The sequence below is a fragment of the Urocitellus parryii genome, chromosome 1 (genome assembly GCF_045843805.1).
Source record: "Urocitellus parryii isolate mUroPar1 chromosome 1, mUroPar1.hap1, whole genome shotgun sequence".
NCBI lineage: Eukaryota > Metazoa > Chordata > Mammalia > Rodentia > Sciuridae > Urocitellus > Urocitellus parryii.
The window spans coordinates 213,523,175-213,544,571 of NC_135531.1; the positions used below are offsets into that span (position 1 = coordinate 213,523,175).

At 32.5% G+C, this 21,397-nt stretch overlaps 1 protein-coding gene across 7 annotated transcripts in view; it reads right to left on the minus strand.

Annotated features, from left to right (window-relative positions):
* The window catches only part of Baz2b (bromodomain adjacent to zinc finger domain 2B), a 274,260-nt gene that overhangs the window by 73,727 nt on the left and 179,136 nt on the right, over window positions 1–21,397 (minus strand). For 5 of the 7 annotated variants that reach the window (XM_077802630.1, XM_077802648.1, XM_077802634.1 and 2 more), the window contains 5 exons: window positions 12,764–13,373; window positions 10,784–11,077; window positions 9,569–9,629; window positions 8,681–8,789; window positions 8,316–8,417 (listed from right to left, as the gene is read on the minus strand). In XM_077802630.1, coding sequence (XP_077658756.1) covers window positions 8,316–8,417; window positions 8,681–8,789; window positions 9,569–9,629; window positions 10,784–11,077; window positions 12,764–13,373 — 1,176 coding nt within the window. The remainder of the gene's footprint in view (window positions 1–8,315; window positions 8,418–8,680; window positions 8,790–9,568; window positions 9,630–10,783; window positions 11,078–12,763; window positions 13,374–21,397) is intronic. The other 2 variants (XM_077802641.1, XM_077802640.1) reach the window with 2 other exon arrangements.

Below are 21,397 nucleotides of genomic sequence, written 5' to 3' on the forward strand. Positions count from 1 at the left end.
TTTAGAAAGTAAATACTTTCTAAAGGGATTGCATATACTACATTACATGTGATGTCCCCTAAATTCTGGATTTCAGAAAATGAGAAAAGGATGGCATGGAAAACCTAACTTCATACTATAACTTCAATTCACTCAAGAGCCAAATAATTGTGAGGAAAAGTGAATATACTTTATATCACTTGACTTATATGCTACTAGCTTTTTGGGTCAGAAATTGTATGTTTAAAAAGTTAATTATTTTTCTTAATTTCTAAGACGTAAAACAGTAAATGTTTCTTGGAAATTATCTTTCCTAAGATTTAAAAGATAGGAGCTGGGCATAGTGGTGCACACTTGTAAACCTAGCGTCTTAGGAGGCTGAAGCAGTGGGATCACAAATTCAAAGCCAGTCTTGGCAATTTAGGCCCTAAGCAACTTAGTGAAGACCCTGCCTCAAAACAAAAATATAAAAAGGTTTGGGGGTTTGCCCCTGGGTTAAATCCTGAGTACCAATAAATAAATGAATAAAATATAAAAAATAAAAGATACAGATAAAAAGAAAATAGAAGATTAATATGATGGAGATGGTAAGAGATCAAAGTTTTGTTATATTATTATAATTCCTCTTTCAAGAGTTGTTAATTTATAGCCTTAGAAAATAACACATTTGGGGGCTGGGAATGTGGCTCAAGAGGTAGTGCGCTTGCCTGGCATGTGTGGGGCATGCTGTGTTTGATCCTCAGCACCACATAAAAATGAAATAAAGATGTTGTGTCCACCGAAAACTAATAAATAAATATTAAAAAAGAAAATAACACATTCACTTATATAAATACTTCAAAGACAAAAGAAAAAGACAAAAAGTGTTTTATTTCAGAAAACTGAATAAAATAGTCAAAGTAAAAAAGGAAAATGAGATAAATATATTATAGGATTGTAACATATTATTTTAAAAAGTTTCCATTACTTAAATATTTGTTGAGGTACCTACTCTAAGAAAGGCATTACATTATCTAAAGGTGATTTACAGAGTCCTTTCCCATACAGGAACAGTATTTTTAACAAGGACTGTAGGCTAAGACTATTCTAATGTAGGTGATTCAAGGACCACCCCATGAGAAGTAATAAAATGGAAAAAGATTTAGAGGTTAGGACAGGAAGTCATCTCAATAGTCCCTGTAAAAATTATAAGGGTCTGAATTAGTGCATGGAAATTAGAGCTAGAAAGGGAGGAAATATATTGGTCTTTAGAGGGGAAAACAAACTTGAGTGGGATTGAAGATTGCATGGATGTGAAGGAGGAACGGTGACTAAGGTGTGCAGTAAATAATATGGAAAAAGGAAATGGTTGTGAGGTTTTCTTCCTGAACAAAGTTAAGTTACAGGATGGAGAATTATTTAGAAAAATTGGCAACTAAATTAGTTCTCTCTACTTTTGGCAAAAAAATTAGTTTTCTCTCTACTTTTTAGGATTTAGAGCTTAAAATAAATAAAATATTTATTTTGAATGAACTCATTTAAAAATATTTTCAGCATTCAGAAATTCAAAAGAAGAGTCACTATGAAATTTTATTTCAATATGACTTTCCTGTTTCAATATTTCTATTTGCCTTCAATAATGACATTCCAAAGTATAGGTGAACATTTCATGAGCAACTGGTTTGTTTTCACCTTTCTTTCAGACAATGAATTGCCTCATTGGGTTTCCCACATTCTATTCAAAGCTAGAGTCAATCTGTGGTTTAGCAGCAACATGTTTAGGTCTTAACAGTTGTTCTCAAGTCTCATTCCTGCTTCAATTTTATATCCTAGGTTGTATTTTGCTTTTGTTACTCCCATTTTGTTAGATTTTGCAAAAAACTTTAGTGTCACTAAGACTTTGCTGCACCAATTTTAACGTGGATTTGCAATCCTGCCTGTGCTACTGAATGCTGATTTTCAAGTTTAATATCTAAGATAACTGGTATGTATTAAATGTTCCATGTTATATAAGTGAATAGAAGGAACTCTCTTCTACTCTACTCATCCTTTTCTAAATCAGGACCTATGATTACCCCAGTCCTTGCCTGTAGTACTAAAATAGCTATAGTGTATGTTTTAAATCTAGTTTGAGATATTTGTTCTGACAATTTTAGGTGTTAGTTATTCAGAGAATTGATTATTTACCAAACTGCCTTTTGGGTATATGATTTTCAGTAAATTTAACCACAGCTTTAGTAAAGGAAGTTTTTACCTTTCTCTGAAAGTGTACTTTAAGAATCCTTTACTTTCAAGTAGTTTACATAAAACTTTCAGAATGTCATACTAAAAGGGAATGGACTTAAAGGCGTCCAATAGTACTTGAATTTACATTACAGATGAGAGAATTAAGTAGGTTTCAGTTTGTCAAAGCAACATAGGATGCTGAATTTCCCTGAAAAAATCTAAGAAATCTTAGGGCATGAGCAAAGCAAGGGCATCAAATATTTCTGACAGTATTTGACATTTCATATTTTCAGAAAAACAGTAATATAAAAAAGAATTTTTTGGATTTCCTTACGTCTCTCTTTTAGTTTAGTATTGTGTCTATTTTTAGTCACTTGATAGTTCAGAGGTACGTAGTGAATGCTTGATACACTATACTTAATGGCATTAGGAATTAGTAATCTACTTTAGTCATATAGCTTTTTTTTTTTTAAGAAAGAGAGAGAGAGAGAGAGAGAGAGAGAGAGAGAGAGAGAGAGAGAGAGAGAGAGAGAGAATGAGAGAGAATTTTTAATATTTATTTTTTAGTTGGCGGACACAACATCTTTGTTGGTATGTGGTGCTGAGGATCGAACCCGGGCCGCATGCATGCCAGGCGAGCGCGCTACCGCTTGAGCCACATCCCCAGCCCTCATATAGCTTCTTAACACTACATACTATTTTGAATATCACTTCAAAAATGTGAAAGAATAATAGCTGTCTCTAGTGGGGGAGGGGTATCATCTATTAGAAACAGTTGAGAAAGATGTGGTTTGAAACAACTGCTTCCATAAGGCTGACTTCACTATCTAGTTACTCACAGTAGGTTACCTTCTGAGAGTGATAACTTTCAATATTTCCTCTTCAGCTCCACACTTGGACTTGTCTAGCCACAAAAATCCTACCTGGTAAATCAATGACATAAATTTCTAGACTTTTAGACTTCTAGTACTGATCCTTCACGTTCTCAGTGTCCAAATGTGCCCACAGCTATGTTGCACTAGGTGTGACAGTTAACAGCAAAGAACTCTGGTTGCTGACTCCCAATCTTTTGTTCTTAATTTGAAATAATTACCAGCATTACAATTGTGCCAGAGATTGTGTGTTGACTAACTTATTGTGAAGTTTCCTCTTACATTTAATTAACAAAATCTTAATTTTAGCTGGTCAGCATCAGAATAAATTCTCCAGAACAGGGTGCTCTAAACCAATGATCATAACTTCTATTTTTCTGTACTCTTTAGTCTCTCCAGTAACAGTGATTTTTCTTCAACTTCTGGCTTTCAACTTTTCTGCAGTAAAAAAATAAGTTCACAATTTCTCTTATGGAAAAAATGCCTTCAGACAACATTTATTTGAGGGAAAAATGCCTGCCGTGTTAAATATAGTTGCCATAAACATTTATTAATTAAATGACTATGAAAAGAGGCTCTTTTCTGAAAGAACTACACTTTATTTTCCATATGGCATTATACCATTTGAAGAATGCTTTTTTCCCCCAAATATAACATCTTAAATAGAAAAAAAAAGCAATGATTTCAGCATTATTTTTAATTGTTTCATCTTTGTATCTTCCTTTGCATTTTTGTACTGAGTGTATTAGATATTCAACACTTGAAATGCTTCTGAATTTCCCAGGTTTTTTTTTAAATGATCATAAATGTAATATTTGTGCTTAAATGTTTTTTTCTATAATTCACAAAAATGTTTTTTAGTAGATCATTATATATTTTAAAATAATCTCTGTTACTTATAATTGAAACTTTCACATATTCTGAGGAAAATGTGAATAACTTTTATTTTAGCATTATATTTAGTTAAACAAAAAAAGCTATGTTTTACCAAAATCTATTTGACCTTACTTTCTATTATTCTGACAATAAAATAAAATAAAATAAATGACAAGCATTAGGTTCAACAAGTTCTATATAATGTAACAGAACAGAAATCTGTTAAAAAGGAAAAAAAAAAAACCTCTTGGGCTGTGGATATAGTTCAGTTAGTAGGATGTTTCCCTCGCAGCACCACAAAAAAAAAAAAAAAAAGAAAGAAAGAAATTACAGGATACCTAATCAAAGTAACTAAATAATAAAGAAAATAATTTTTAAAAAACCTCTTTATCTTACCTTATACCCTTTTCTAAACTAAAGAGGCTAAAACAGCCCACAGAACTTCATTAGAAGGTAGTTAGCCAGTATAGCACAGACTTACAGACAACATTACTATTTGTTTCATGATGTTTATCACCCCTAAAGTTAAGGTATTAAGAAGTGTTTGATATCTATCAGTAGATGCTGAGAGGTGGCTGATTCTACAAATCTCTGACCATACTTTGTGGACTGAAATAAATAAAACTGATAATGAATAGATTCAAGGCTTTTTACCCCCATATCTTTATTACTCAATTCACTTCAAATTAAGGGCTTCTTTTTTCTTTTTAGAGATAATCATTAGATTGTTGTTCTTTGGGTAAGAATGAATTCACTTAAATGTCAATAAATATGAGTTATCATACATATCACTATTTCTTTCTTTTTTTCTATATCTTGTTTTATTTATTTTCTTATGTAGTGCTGAGGATTGAACCCAGTGCCTTATGCATGCAAGGCAAGCGCTCAACAACTGAGCTACAAACCCCAGCCCTTAGTCACTATTTTCAACAAATGTTTGTTGCTAAAAATTCGTATTTAATTATTATCTTAATATCAGAAACATTAAATAAAAAATGATTAATTTATACAAAATAATCATTGCAGGTATTTACCTTCTAGGAGAAATTATCTCCGTAGTTTTCATCTATAAAATATAAAGCTTTGAAAGACCACTGATGCAATTTTTGAAAAGCTTCAAGTAAAACTAGAACCTGCAGAACTAATAATTTTTATTGGTATATTTTAAGAGAAGAAAGAAAAACATGATGGTGAAAACATATTTACAAGTAAAATATTTTATTTGGAGACTGATTTAAAATGCTAATAGGGCTAGGATTGTGGCTCAGCGGTAGAACACTCGCCTAGCATGGGCGGGACCTGGGTTCCATCCTCAGCACCACATACAAATAAAGGCATTGTGTTGTGTCCATCTACACCTAAAAAATAAATATTTAAAAAAATAAAAGTAAAAAAAAAATAAAATGCTATAAATAAAGTAAGCTGTTGACAGCGGAGCATGGCAGGCTGAAGCAGATTGATCACAAGTTCAAAGTCAGCACTGGCAACTCAGGAAGACCTTCTTAAAAATAATATTTTTATAAGGGTAGAGATGTAGCTCAGTGGTAGAGCGCCTGCCAAGCATGTACCAGGCCCTAGGTTCTATAGTCCCAGGATGGTGAAAACCAACAAACAAGAGTACTAATGAATATGTAAATAAAACATCATTTCTATCACTCAATGGATATATAAAGCCTGGAACATTTTCGATCATTATTTACAATTTCCAACAACAAATTCTAAGATTTATTCGAATTACAAACTGGAGCAGTATTATTTTTAAAAGATATTGTTTTTTACATTAAATACTTAATACAAGAAAATTTCAGAAAACAAAAATACAAAAGAACATAAAAAGCAAAACAAAAAATCCACTCTACTGTCAAATATTACACGCATTTTTAAAGTTTTGACACATTTCCTTTTGATCTTTTGGTATGTACAATTTTGCTTTTTGATACATTTTTAGCCATTAAATCACTAATAAAATGTGTATAAAGTTAGATACATTATAAATACACATAATTATCACTGCATGGTAGTATTTCATTTGTGCCAAACTATATTGTAGATATTGTGCAAATTTAAACTGATCAAAATAATGTCATATTATGATTACTCAAACAAAAATATGTAACCAATTTTTACATAATTATATACATTTCTAATTAATCATATGCTTATATATACAAATGAAAGAAGTGCATATGGCTCTACAAATATACACTTCTCTAATTAATTTTCTAAAACACCTATTTAGATTACTTACCTGTTCTCTAAAAGTATCCTGAAATGAATCCAACTCACCCATTTTTTTTTAACTAAGAGAAGTGCTTTCAAAATTGCTAATATTTCCCCCTAGTACTCTGTGGAAATGTTGGCAGCTGAACATATTATGATTTTAGTAATTCATCATATTTTGTTGATTGGAATTGATTTTAACAGACAATATGCATTTGAACAACACTGATTATGTTTAATAAAAAGTGAATGAATGTCAAAGAACATTCTGCTTTGTGTAATAAGGCTTTATAGATTAAGTCTAATTATCACTGATACAAAACTAAAAATCTTTTATATATTGAATAGCAATTAGCTTTACTCTCAGAGCAAAAATCTAGTGAATTTAAAAACATAAAATATCTTTGGCATAAATAAGTGAGGAGCTTATAATATGAACCAAAGATTAAAAATAAGAATTAAAAAAATTATTACCTTATGTTTTTTGACTAAAAACCTGATCCTATACATATGGATGAGTAAAATAGCACTGTGGTTGGTGCTATTTGGTGGTTGGTGGCAGATTTAGTCTAAATTGTTGTTATTGTTGTTGTGTGTTAACAAGTAAAAAGAAAAATGAAAAAAATCACAATATATTTTTATAAAAAAGTTAAACCTGAGGTAAATACATTTTGGTATATTAGAACTACCAATAAAGAGTCAAATAGATCTGCATACAATTTGTTCCTTAAAAAGTCATGGACAACAATGGCAGAAAATAGGTTACATGATGTATATGAAAGCATATTTTTTAGAAACTTGAGTTCTTTTTAAGACCATGTATCCTTAGAAAATCCCTAAATCTTTTAAAATTACAGAATGGGAAAGTCTTTTCTGTTTCTCTCTCTATAAAATCACTGGGTAAGAGAGGATTGAAAAGTCTTCCTATTCACAAAGAAAATACTCAATGCCAGAAAAAAATTTCTTTCTGTAGATTATAATGTGTTGAAAGAAAGGTTCAATCAAGAAAGCAAATACTGGGTTGGGGCTATAACTCAGTGGTAGAGCACCTGCCTCGCACGTGAGAGGCACCGGTTTTGATCCTCAGCACCACATAAAAATGAAAAAAGATGTTGTGTTCATCTACAACTAAAAGAATATATATGCGTGTGTATGTGTATGTATATATATAATTAAAGAAACAAATATCACCTTCAGTTGGCTGACCATTTTAACCTTTTTGAAACATTTTCATGCATATGATCTAATTTTAACATTGCCATAATTCTAGGAGGCAAGTGTAATTATTATTCTATTTGGCATATAAATAAATTAAAGGAGAAGAGGGTATTATTTTATTACTGTTGTTCAGAATCACAAAACTATTTCATGGATTAACAAGAATCTAGTTCTCATCCCTCCTTAAAAGGGGACTCCTTTCAATGGAGACGATAATGTCAAAGGAAATAATAAACATACAAAGCACAAGTAAGGAATAAAGGGAAAACATTAAAGGAAACACACAGGAAATGAGGTCTTCTTAGAAGGTTCTTTTTGGTGACTGATAGGTTGTATACTTCAAGCTCAAAGGAAACTGTGATGATATGTTTGGAAATGTGTGTAATTAATTTAAAATTCAGTTTCTGCAGAAACATAAAAATTTCACTTCCCTAATTTTAAGGATCCTTACTTTCAAATTACAAAACTTGTGAAAGTACATCATATGGTGTGACTTAATCAAGTGGAAATTTAATTTCTTTCCTTTCAAAAAACTAAAGCATATTTATCCTCTCTTGGACTAATTTACAATAATGTGATTTTCCTATTTGAATTAGTTAAAAAAATTTTTTTGACCTTTTAGGAAGTAGTATATTTCTCCCTATATTTTACATTAACATGCAGATACTTTTATGCCAGTATAAACTATAAAATTATTGACTGAATTAATAAACAGGAAAAAGTTTACTTAAATATGAAAAAGAAGTCTGTTATGTCAAAGCTCCTTGCTACTGAAACAGAGTAAATTGAAGCCTTAGTGTTTACCACAAAGTTTTATGTATAGCTATATTGATTAACTAACAAAAGGCAATGCTTTGTGACTAATTTCAGTAGTGAAATTTACTTCATTGAGGTTATGGTTACTACTTTTTGGTTCAAAGACTATACTTTTTAAAAAGTGGATACCTGCGGTCCATCTCTGGCTTCATAGAAGTCACCCACTCTTATTTTTGCACTGAAGCTGAAATTGTCCCTTGAGATATCCATTATTCCATTTCTGCTGAGATACTGAAAAAATCACATATTTTTCCACTTCAGGTTTTAATAATTACAACCCAGCTTTGATGTATAGCTAGCTTCAGGACACTAATGTTTTGTATATACTATCAAAGGGGCTTTGGATTTGTAGATCAACTTAGGTTAAGCATTTTAGACCCACACAAGAGAATATTTTGTATCAAAAAGTTTATGTGAGAAAGGAATGCACTTTTTCTTTGCATGAGCATGCTTAATATGCACCAAATATACATTATTTGGTGAAAAATATGTACCTTTATTACTTCAGGGTACTGCCTAAGTTTCTTTCCACATGGAGCATAATATGCTACTTCTCCTTGAAGGCGCCCTCCAAAGTTTCTTATTCTTGTCTCTCTCTGCCAGCTACATATAACAGAAAGGAGGGTTATGACATACTTTACTTTTAACATAGCTTTCAAAAACTAAAAAAAAAAAAAAAAAAGATATAAAGTATACATCTTCTTCAAATCATGAAAAATATAAAGAAAACAAAAATAAATCTCTAACCATAAAACTCAAATAATTTACTACTGAAACTATGTAGATTCAATTAAAAAATTAATCAAAGATTCAATTTACAAACACTAAACTCTATTACATTTTTTAGAAATCATAACTGGAATTAGTTTGAGCACTTAGACATTTTAGTTACATGTGTGAGAATATACAGAGTATATATTTACATCTGAAAAGCTTAAAGTGAGAAGAGTAAAGTAAATATAGCTTTCTGTCATTTTGAGATCAAGTACATCCAATCTGAAACTTGCCATTTCTAATTAAACCATTTTAGCCAAACTCTGCTGGAGTCCCTCATTTTAAATATAGAAGCTTTCACTGTTCTTTAATTCTATCTTCACAAAATCTAACAATCTTAACTATATTCCTGTTCTCTACCTTATGACTTGTTCTTGGTTCTTTTTCAGACTGCATGATCCCACCCCAACTCTACCATACTTTGACACAGTATAGGTTTAATTTTAGTTTTCTGATATATTGATTTGTTTGCCCTTTGCTCTGGCTCTTCTACTATAATACTATGCAGTATGTTAACTTTTTTTGGTAATAGTAGAGAATGAAAATACATACATCAAACATGCATAAATATATGGAGGAAAACAAAAAGAAAAACCTTATTTGCATACCCATATTCCAAAGGAATTCGCAGTTCGCGTTCATCTGTAACTCTTCTTCTTTTAGAATTGCCTTTAAGAAAATTCAACTAGTTAATATAAAAGACTAATTTATATTGATGACAACTTTATGACAGTTTAGAAAATTTTCTTTAAAAACATTTTTAATGACTTGGATTATTAGTGTATTTTTGAAATTTATACATTGTTTTTTAATGGTTTTCAACAAAACACATTATATAAGGCAGAAAATTTTTTTATCTAAATGAGAGAATCACTAGTCTTACTCTCTGAAGAAAATATAGTCCAAGGTAAAAAAAAACATAGCTTTCTTCCCATCTGTTATTAAGGGAATGGCTGAAGAAGTAGGTGGGATATAACAGAGGCTTCAGAAAACCTATTTATAGTTGTTTTCTTTGAAAATATGACTTTTCTGATGCTAAAAATTTTAACTAACTGGGTCATACATTTTAAGACAAATTACCTTTTATGTCCATATTTACCCATGACCAAAAACACAACTAGGCATTTTAATTAACCTATGTCACCAAACAAATAGAATTATGATTATATGTAAATTTTTTCAAAGACAAAGATGAAGATTCACAAATATAAATAAATTAATCTTAAATTAGTGGGATATCAAAATGGTTTCTGATAAATGAAAGTAAAACCAGAAACTGTGAAGAAGAGAGTGAAATGAGTTAAAAGAAAACAAAATATTTTACTCAGTAAATCTATATTTTCTTAGTTATTGAATTAGAATAGACAGTGGTTTGGGAATGTTAAATGTGGAGACTTTAAAAAAAAGACCTCTAGAAGTTTATAAAAAGTAAAAAAAATAAAGTACAAACAACAAAAGGATGTTAATGGAATAAGAATGTTACTAATAGAAGTGACACTGGCTACATGTTGGCAGAAACAGAATTGTCCAGGTGATATTTTTTATAAAGTATAAAAAATCCAATTATCATTTGATCACAAAAACAGAAAAGGATTCAATCAAGAACTGTCATTAATCAGATTCTTAAATTGAAAATATGGAAAAATTTAACATAGATCAGGTAATATCCTTTGAAAATACATGCTGACTTTCTTAGTCAACCTAAATAAAGTCTAGCCATAACATTTGATTCCAATGAGATAATCTCCAGACCACAGTGTAAATATAAATTCTTGCTATGGTTTGACTTCTACTTTACAATAATAAAAATAAACTGTAGGTACCAGAGTGTGGACTTGAAGTAAGTGTGGAAGAAGATGTGCCAAGAAAAGCAGGTGACTGGGATTCAGAACATAAGGCAGCAGGAGGAGAGCCTGGGGCTTTTCCTATGTGGAGGTTACGAGGTGTTGAGTGAGCTGTGAGACTGATGGAAGGGCTTTTGACAGAGGAAGTTGTTTTATTCAGTTTCAGTGAAGTTTTCTCTCCTTCAGTATCGCTATCTGATTCATCTTGGTCTTTATCATCATCATCTTCTTCTTCTGATCCTTCTGAATCTGATTCTGAATTACTATCTGATTCTGGGAAGTGAAAGAAGCACTTGGATATTATAACTAGATAATGACCAATAATTTGTACTTTGTATCCAAACAGAATAGTTCAGAGGAACCAGTATCTGTGATTGAGAATCCAAATAATCGATTTTCCCAAAGAATAAATGTAAAAATTATTATCTTATAAGCTATTAGAGAACAATGTATGGTAGGCATATAAAGCCTCAAGATTCTTCTAAAATTATCAGTTCTACTCAAGACTTGAAATAATTCTTCTTACATGACACTACTCACATGATGAGTTCTGTTTAATGGCTTAATTCTTAATGGCCATGATGGCTTCAAATCACTTTTAAATAAAATGGGAAACTAAGGAGAAAGAGGAAATATAATTGACTTTCCAAAGTAAGAGACTCCAATGGCTTAAGAAGCGTACCAAGTCTATGTAAGGAAGATAAGTCTAGAACCACTATCATCCTTAATTTGGGATTTGGAGTAAAAGAAAACAGTTTTCTAGGGGAGATTCTTGGTTGCTTTTGCCTTTTTGGCAGTATAGGATAGTTGTTGTTCTATAATTTAAGTCTTCCTAGTTATGCAATCCTATGTATAATGCCTCTATTCTTTCAGATATATAAAATCTATTATTGGATTAACTTTGATAAATATAGGATGTATACTTGGACTGTACCATAAAGATTTTGAGAACAACAGGACTGAGGAATTTTTTTTAAAATTTTTTTAGTCGTAGTCAGACACAATACTTTTGTTTTATTTATTTATTTCTATGTGGTGCTGAGGACCAGGGCCCTGTGCGTGCTAGACTAGTGCTCTACCGCTAAGCCACAACCCCAGCCTTAGGACTGGGGAATTCTATGTGGTGTAATACTATCTGCCTAAATTGAGGTTCATTATAAAAGTTAATTTCTAAAAGTGATGAATATTGATATTCACTACCTATCGTGCATTATTATATCCATGTATTACAAGGAAGGATTATTCTTACTCTGAGAATTAGTTTGTTTTTAACTTATTAGTTTAAATTGTATAATGGACTATATTTTTCTATTCTTATTGGCTGCTACAGAATTTATAGTTAAATAACTGTATTACCAGCAACAAATCCACAGATTATGTAATATGCATTTCACTGAATTTAAAATTTTACTTTTTATTTTATTTTTTTATAAACTAATCTCCATCCCCTCAAAAAAACAAACTAGAAAATGAATCAAAATTAAACTAAGGAGTCACTCCATAATCCCTTATGTTATGTAATGAATTCTATGCTATTGATGGACACTCATAGAGATTTGGATTTTTTTTTTTACTTTCTGAATGATTGTAACTAAATTACACCTTTGTTCAAAATATGTAGTGACATATTTTAACAAGTAGCAGAAGAGATGGAAAAAGAGACATGTGGTCCTGAGTGAAATGAAAATTAAGCAAGCTGATGAAATTGTTTAATTCATGCATCATTTATATTCACTTTAAAATTATTATTTGTTAATGTCAGATGAACAAGATGAGAATTTAAATTAAAATTTCCAATATCAATTACAATTGTATTTTACCAGCTCATTATAGAAACGCACAGAGCTATATGAAACAAAATGAATGAGAATGATGTCAAGTCGTTGAATTAAGATCTTTAAAATGTTTTAGTTCACATAGAATTAGAGAACTACTTTAAAATTTAAAACGGAAAATAACCTGATTGACTGTCATCAGAGTCATCATCTTCATCATCCTCCTCATCTTCTTCCTCATCATCTTCCTCTTCATCCTCATTTGAATCTTCAGAATCTTTACTACTGGGAATGTCTGAATCTGTTCCTCTGAATTGTTCCACCAAAGATTTTGCAGGATGAGAGAGAGGCTGTGGTTTTAATGTGTTTACATTATTGCTAACTGTTTTTTCCTTCCCTTGATTATGCAATATAGAAGAGGCGGAGGGAATTACAGGTGTCTGATTGCCTGGGGTTCTTCTCCCACTTGTACTCAAATTTACAGGTGAGGAAAAGGGCGTGCTGCTACTTGCAGTAGCAATATTTTCATTCATCTTACACTGTATTTTAGTTTTGGTAGTAAGTGCTAGAGGAGCTTCTTGAATGACACTTTGAATAACTCCATTTGGTTGGTGATTACCTAAAAGTGCATTTGTCAAGAATGGATTAGGGTGGTTGTTTTCTAATGTTTGTTTTGGATATGCTGGTGAGCTAGAGGTTGCTTTTGGATTTGACAAAGCTGCAATAACCTTCTTCAGGCTCTTAGATGACTCTTGTTTCTTTAACTGTGATGGGAATGTCTGTTTATGCTGTTCCTGTTGAAATTAAAAAATAAATTAAGATATACCATAAAAATAAAGACTGCTTTTGTTTTCAAGATCTGAAAACAACTGCTCATATGCAGATTTAAATAATGATATATATACATGCTGTAAAAGGAGTGGCAGTGGTAACTAGGTTGGCTGCTGAACTCTGATTAGACCTAATACATTTATTAAAACTTGGTCTTCCCCCTTGAAATATATATGCCACTGACACCTCCTCTTTTCCTATTGCTCTCATTCTTACGATAATCCAAACCTGAAACCCTAAAATTATCTTTTCTTTTTTTCCAAATTGGCCATATTACTATGGCTTTGGATTCTTTCATTAAAATTTGCTCAAATTTAAGCCATGCCATTATTTCTTCTCAACCAACTCTCAATATATGCCACATACCAATGCCAATTTCAACTTAGATTTTCTTATTTTATTAGTTTCATGGAGAACTCTCAAATTTATAAACTCTACATTTCAGTTTAATATTTAAATTGCTTCATAATTAGGCACTAACATACCTTTCCAGTTGAACTGGACTGTAAGCCAAGGCTTATGCCTGTCATATTACTGCTCACACACTTGTATAACTATTTGGTCTGTGTAAAATATTCTCCTTTTCTAAATTTCAGATGGATGAAATACTGTTCATATCTAACCCAAGAAGCTTTCCATGTTTGTGTCAACCTCCACCTGCCCCCCCATCCCCTGCCAAAGCATACTTTGCCTCTGTTCTTTGGGCTTCTTTATTTCCTTATATCATATGTCATAGTACTTTTAGTATATATAGTATATGCCTGTATGCCTTAAACGTCTAAAGAGGTAAGTTTACATTTTTGATAAATTCCTTAGGGTAGAAACACTGTCATTTATGGTCTTTCAAAACATTACTTAGCCTTGCCCTTAGTATGTATTCACAAAACAATTTCGGATTTCTGAATAAACGATTTCTTGAGCAAAAAAAAATCTTTTTTTTTTTTTTGTACTGGGGATTGAACTCAGGGGCACTCAACCACTGAGCCACATCCCCAGCCCTTTTTTCTATTTTATTTAGATACAGGGTCCCACTGAGTTGTTTAGGGCCTAGCTAAGTTGCTAAGGCTGGCTTTGAACTTGAATCCTCCTGCCTCAGCCTCCTGAGGTGCTGGTATTACAGGCATGCACCACTGCACTTGGCAAGAAAACATCTTTGAAGCAAAGATGTAAGATACTGGGGGCTTGTGGTGTAGCTCGATTGTAGAGTACTTGCACAGCATGCATGCACAGGCACCTGATTCAATCCCCAATACTATACAATAAAAAGATATTCAGGTGGTGGAAATGGTGGTTCAGTGTCCTGTGGGATTTGCTTTAGAGTGTCTTAAGCACATTAGTATTAGAAAAAGTAAATAGCTTAGAAAAATAACTATTTTCTGAGGAAAATTAACCCATAAAACATATCTATAAATAAAAAAAAATTAGCTATTAGAATCTCCTTGAAAACAATAGTCATGTAAATTACATTAATATAATTAAAATAATGTATAAAAATAAACTAAATTAAAATTACTAAAATATTTAACAGAAATGAAGTTGAATTTTTTTAACCTCTGGTAAAAATCTATATTGAAAATGACTGTTTTGAAGGAAAGATGGTTCAATGAGTTGGACATCATTACCTTAGGTACATGTATGACTGCACATATGGTGTGATGCTACATTGTGGATAACCAGAGAAATAAAAAGCTGTGTTGCAATTGTGTAAAATGAATCAAAATGCATTCTGCTGTCATATATACCTAATTAGAATAAATAATTAATTAAAAAGAAAAAGAAAAAGAAAATGATTGCTTTGAAATTAAAATCAGCAGTGTTGCCAGCATCACACTGGACCCCTTGCATTCAAATCAGATTTGTGATAGAATTTCACAAATGAAAATACAAAAGAAATGTCACATAAAGTGATTTATTAAATATTTTAAAGCAGCAGTACTAATAGTAAAGCAATTTCTGTATAAATTTCTTTACCTTATTTAATATTCTTACTTTATCAGTTTAGAAAATTAAGTTAACTCTTTAAGGCTGCCATTTTCATACCAAAGGCATTATTTCTCAAAGAGAAAGTATGTAATTAGTATTACTCAATTAATAAAACATAGAAAATTACACTAAGTACTTGAATTTACCTTTTAAAAATATTTATTTTTTTAAATTGTAGTTGGACACAATGCCTTTATTTTTTTTAATTTTTATGTGGTGCTGAAGATTGAACCCAGGGCCTCACGTGTGCTAGGCGAGTACTCTACTGCTGAGCCACAACCCAGCTCAATGATTACCTTTTAGAAGGAATGTTATAGCAAAATTCTTAAAAAATACTTTTTTATATATATATACAATTTAAATTTTTGGCAGAAAAGTTAGTATATTTTAATCTCTTAGAACATAATTATCATGTAACCATTTTGTAGTTTAAAAGGTTGTAAATTCTCTTTCTAAGAACATAGGACCAAAAAAAGTCATGAAAACAAGTGTTTCCTTTACATTTTAATTTTCTGCAAGTGATCTATGCTAAAATTTTAAAGAATTTCTTCCCATTTACTTATACCTATAGATTTTCTATAACCAAAGATTATTGCACTTATCACAGGATAGTTATCAGTTACTGTTTTACAATATACATGATGTTCTTTGCAAGATTAGCGTGGTATATAAGAAGGAGGAGGAGAGAGAATTGAGACCTGTATAGCAATAAATCTCTTTATGCTTTACAAGGTCCATTTGGATGACAGTAGTACAGGAAGAGATAGGTATGAGGGTTTGTTCTACCTTTAAGCTCTTGCTTTTCCAGCCCCTACCTAAGTTAAAACTTGATTGAAATAAGACCTAACAAATTCCACTCTTGGGGCTGGGGATGTGGCTCAAGTGATAGCGCTCTCGCCTAGCATACGTGAGGCACTGGGTTCGATTCTCAGCTCCACATAAAAACTAAGTGAAGATATTGTGTCCACCTAGAACTAAAAAATAAACATTAAAAAAATTCCACTCTTGGGCTGGAGATGTGGCTCAGAGGTAGCGCGCTCGCCTGGCATGCGTGCGGCCCGGGTTCGATCCTCAGCACCACATACCAACAAAGATGTTGTGTCCGCCGAGAACTAAAAAATAAATATTAAAAATTCTCTCTCTCTCTCTCTCTCCCCCGCCTCTCTCACTCTCTCTTTAAAAAAAAAAAAAAAATTCCACTCTTGGTCTATGAATATATATACATATGCATGGTGCATATGTATTTATCTGAATCACATCTACAATGTAAAGGTGTAAAGGAGCCAATGATAAAATAACACATGAGAAAATTATCAACTACTGAGGAAGACAAACATGTACACAGTGGGTAACATGAAACAAATAAATTTTCATAAGAAATAAAGAAACTCTATGCTAGACTGCTATAGAGAGAAAGATAAACTTATAAAAGAAGCACTTATAAAATATCCTCTATCTCAATACAAGGCACTAATAAAGAGTAGAAAACATCATTTATAATTAAATCTAATGTGAATGTCCATTCACAAAATATTTTTCATTAAACACCATTATAATTTGAAATCTGTATTATACTCTCTGAATGATTTCTAGATAGAAAGAACATCAAGTTTTTTCATCAAAATGCATGGTTTAAATTCTTTCTGCCTTTAACTTATTAATATGATGTTAACAAGTGATTTAACCTCTGAGCCTTCATTTCTTTACCTTACATGGTTTGGTAAAGATAAATTAAGGTCATATATGCAACCACAAGACTGGGATCCAAATTGGAATAAAATGTACTCATGTTTGTATAAATAAGTCAAATTATATTCTATTGTTATATATAACTAAAAAGAACAAAAATAATATCTTTTTAAAAGATCATATATACAAAAACCTAGCTTTCCTACATTTATTAAGCAAGTATTTAATGACTTTCTACTAAGTAGTACATTTTATAAATATAAAATTCTTATTTGTAGAAACACTTTAGAAAACATCTGAAAAACTTAAGGAATCTATTGCAATACAAATAAATCATGATGTAGTTCCATAAATACATTTACCTTTTTTCCTCAAATAGGACTGGGTATTGAACCAAGGACTTCACACAAACTAAGGCAAGCACTCTACCACTGAGCCACCTCCTAGCCATTTTGATTTTATTTTGAGATAGGGTCTCAATAAGTTGCCTTGCTGGCCTCAAAGGATCCTCCTGCCTCAGCCTCCCAAGTCATTGGGATTACAAACCTGCATTACCATGTTAGGTTTAAATTCAAATGTCATAAAGTAGGCTACTACATTAATAAAAGGTTAAAACACAAGCAATGTAATTTTGCTTTTTTTTAACTGGTAGAAAGTCAATAATGTGATCTTGATAATAATACATTTTATTTAAGCAGTGCATTATAAATTATATTCTGATACCATTGTTATGGAGTGAGACCAGCCTGTGGAGCCAAAACAACTATGGTAGTGGGTTTCAGCTGCCTGTTCTTGCAATCTCACAGGAAGACTTTCAAAAGAGTTGCACTCACTAGTAGATAGGAATTTATTAGACAGATAGAGAATAGATATTCAGAACAGACTGAATGGGTCATTTTAGAGAGGTAAATGAGGGTCTTACAGGTTTTTTACAGACCAGACTTTCCAAGAACCCTCCCCCAGCTGAAACTGGAAGAAGCAGATGCTGAATCCACCAAGTCTCACTCCTTTGTTATGGTAAGGTCCCCAGGGCTAGGAGTTAAAACCTGTGAAAATTCCTGGAAGTGAAAACCTGTTTGCAACTGGTGAAATTTTAGCTTTTAGTCCTAATGCATACTATAGCCCCCACCTCCTCTCCCCAAAAGTTTTCTTCTTCCCAGAGCTTCTGGAGACGGAACCTTTGAAAGAATGAAGTTGTTTCCGTCTTCACTTAAATCTGGCTTTTCATAAAACCCACTTCTACCAATTTGACTTTTAATGTCTTTGGAGCAGAGAGCATTATGGCTTACCTTTTGTGCTCCTGTGGTTACAATGAGAATTGCCCAGTGACAATTTTTGTTCTTGCCTGCTTTGATAAAGTTCTCTATTATCCTCAGTCCTGTAACCTATACACTCTCTTTGATGAGTGTCTGATTTCCTCTGTAAGTTATCACCCTTTACTATCCTTCACCTACCCACCTGTTCATGTCCAGTTAACTTCCCTAGCATCATTAATCATTCCATGTAGATCTGTGGTTCTCAAAACTGATTATATGTTTCAATCACCTGAGAAGTTCTTTTAAAATGCAGTAATGTAGTTCTAGAGATTCTGAAAGATATTTTTCTTAAAGTTTCTCAGATGTTTCTAATGTGATCTAGAGTTGACATGATAATGGGGACCTGCCATCTGTCAAAAGTCAAGAGGTGGGATGAATTCCCCTTCATTCAGGTGTTGGGAATGTTGGTCCTGACTTGCTTCAGTTTCTTTTCTGTGGGAGAAATTTGGTGCATGGGACAAAAGAAAGCTTAAGACAAGCTACTAGGCAGCTACTAGGGCTACTTCCCAGTGGAGAATGAAGGTCTCATGACCAAAGTCTAAACCTGACAGCCCTCAGGGGTACTAAATATCAACCACTGTCTGTGTCTGTTTCTGATTGACTTGACCCAGTGGTGGAGGACACCCTCACCCAATAAATCTTGGATCCTAATATGAAATCTCAGTCTGATCTGAGGTCTTTGGGAAAGAGGTGACCCATTAATCCACAGAGCGTGAGTCAAACAATCTCTCCCTCTTCAGAAATGCCTCTACTCCAGTTCTGTCCACACTGTCCACAGGGACCCATTATGAGAGGTTCCAAGATAGAGTTCCCCTATCTTTTACGATTATTCTACCTTCTCTAGACTTTCATAAGACACATTTTCTTCTGTGTTACCCTCATCTGGTATGAAAAAAAAAACAGAAAATCTGTCTCAATTAAAGTAAAACTGCCCCTCATTTGTCCTATTTCAGAAATCGAAATTATTTTCTTTAGTGGAGATATCACCAGAGCACTAAAAGGCTTGCCTTCCACTTCAAATTGAGGGGCATAATATGAAATCATGGTCCCGTGAGTATGAGGACACCAAAGGATAAAGGCAACACTTAAGAAACTTTAAGGGTACACCCAGCTGCCAAATATCTTCTCTTAAATTAAAATAGTTATCAGAAGTAAATTAATATCTTCCATTGAGAGTGAGGCTTCAGCCAGAGTCATGGAAGCAAAGGCAAGACTACTGATCCCTAGAGGCTGTTAGATTGGGGAGATGTCCGCTAGCCAAAGAGACAGTTTTCTCTTTCTCTGCACAGATACCCATGTTCTTTTTATTCTCTTGCTCTTTCTTTCCTTCCTCCCTCCCTCCCGTCCTTCCTCCCTTTCTTTTTTTTGTTCAAAGGGAAGTCTCGTCCTCAGAAGTAGGGGATGACCTAATCAAATCTGAGATAAAGGAGATACCTAATGATTTTCTGCATCTAAATCAGACCTGATTACCACCTGGGGAAATAAAAAATGATCATAATGTCCTATGCATGAAAAAACAGCTTCCCTTACTTCTTATCTTCTCTCAGATCTCTATCTCTGCAGGCTTGCAGAGATGGCAAGGTTTATAAGGCTTGCAGAAAACTAGTTGAGACCAAAGGTGGGGGGGGATCACTTTTAAATCCAAGCCACTTGTGGGACCTAAATGGCTGGCTATATTATCTCCTCTTAGCAGTCTACTATGATGCTTTCAAAACAAGTTCCTCCCTAAACACTATAACATAGGCAAGGAAGATGGAATGATCTCATATATACAAATCTTCTTTACCTTAAGAATATTTAACTAAGGATTCTAGGGCTTATTCATTCTTCCAACATTCAGTATTAGAGGCAGTACTGACTCTAATCTGACCCAAAAGTGAATTCTGATCTGATAAAGATATTCTGTATGCTCCTTTACTAATTCTGGCCATGTCATTTCTTTTTTAGAACTCCTGATTTTAAAAATTTTATATATACATACATACATACACACACACACACACACACACACATATTTGTAATGGGGATTGAACTCAGGGGCACTTGAACTCAGGGGCACCTGACCTCTGAACCTCATCCCCAGCCCTATTTTGTATTTTATTTAGAGACAGACTCTCACTGAGTTGCTTAGTGGCTCCCTAAATTGCTGAGGTTGGCTTTGAACTTGTAATCCTCTTGCCTCTACCTCCCAAGCTCCTGGGATTACAGGCATGCACCACTGCTCCCAACATTAAAATTCTATATTTTTGAGCTCATGGTTTTTTGGTAAATTCACATTTGACCCTATGTGCCTAAATTAAAATATTTTTCTAATCAGTCTTACTTTATCTAATGATAGAGGTTTTATACTCTGTCTTTGTTAAGAAAGGGTTAGCCCTCAAATACATTGAAGAATCTCCTTTTACAAAATCCTAAAAAAGTATATAGACATGGTGATGTTGGGAATAAATCTGATAACCATTGAGGACAAAGTGGCCACCTGAACCTTTGATCTCAGTGTCCACCGTGGCTATTAGACTTTACGTCTAGCATTTCCATATAGCATAGACCTCTATATTTAATTCATAATGTGAAAGTCTGATAAGCTTTAATTTCTAACAGTTGAAATCTAATTGAGGATTTAATAAACATCTGTAGTGTGCTTCATATCTACCTACAAATAGCTACAAGAAACATGTTTCCTGTCTGTTTTATGTATGTGTGCACACCAGTGTATTGTGTTGTTAGGTCTACATATGTGCTTTTGTCCATATGTGATGTACATGATATCAGAACTGGCATATAAATAAATGAGTACTCATAAATTAAAATTTAAAAGAGAAATGGATCCAAATAATTTTAGTTCATATTATTTAAAAAGTTCAATTTAAATTAGGTAAACAGATTAAAAATATCTTTAAAATTACTAACATAAGTTTTTCTAGGTTGTCAGACAATTAACAGTTTCTATAAAATGTCTAGAATGTAATATTAATTGTTTTTAGGATTTTTCTTCAACA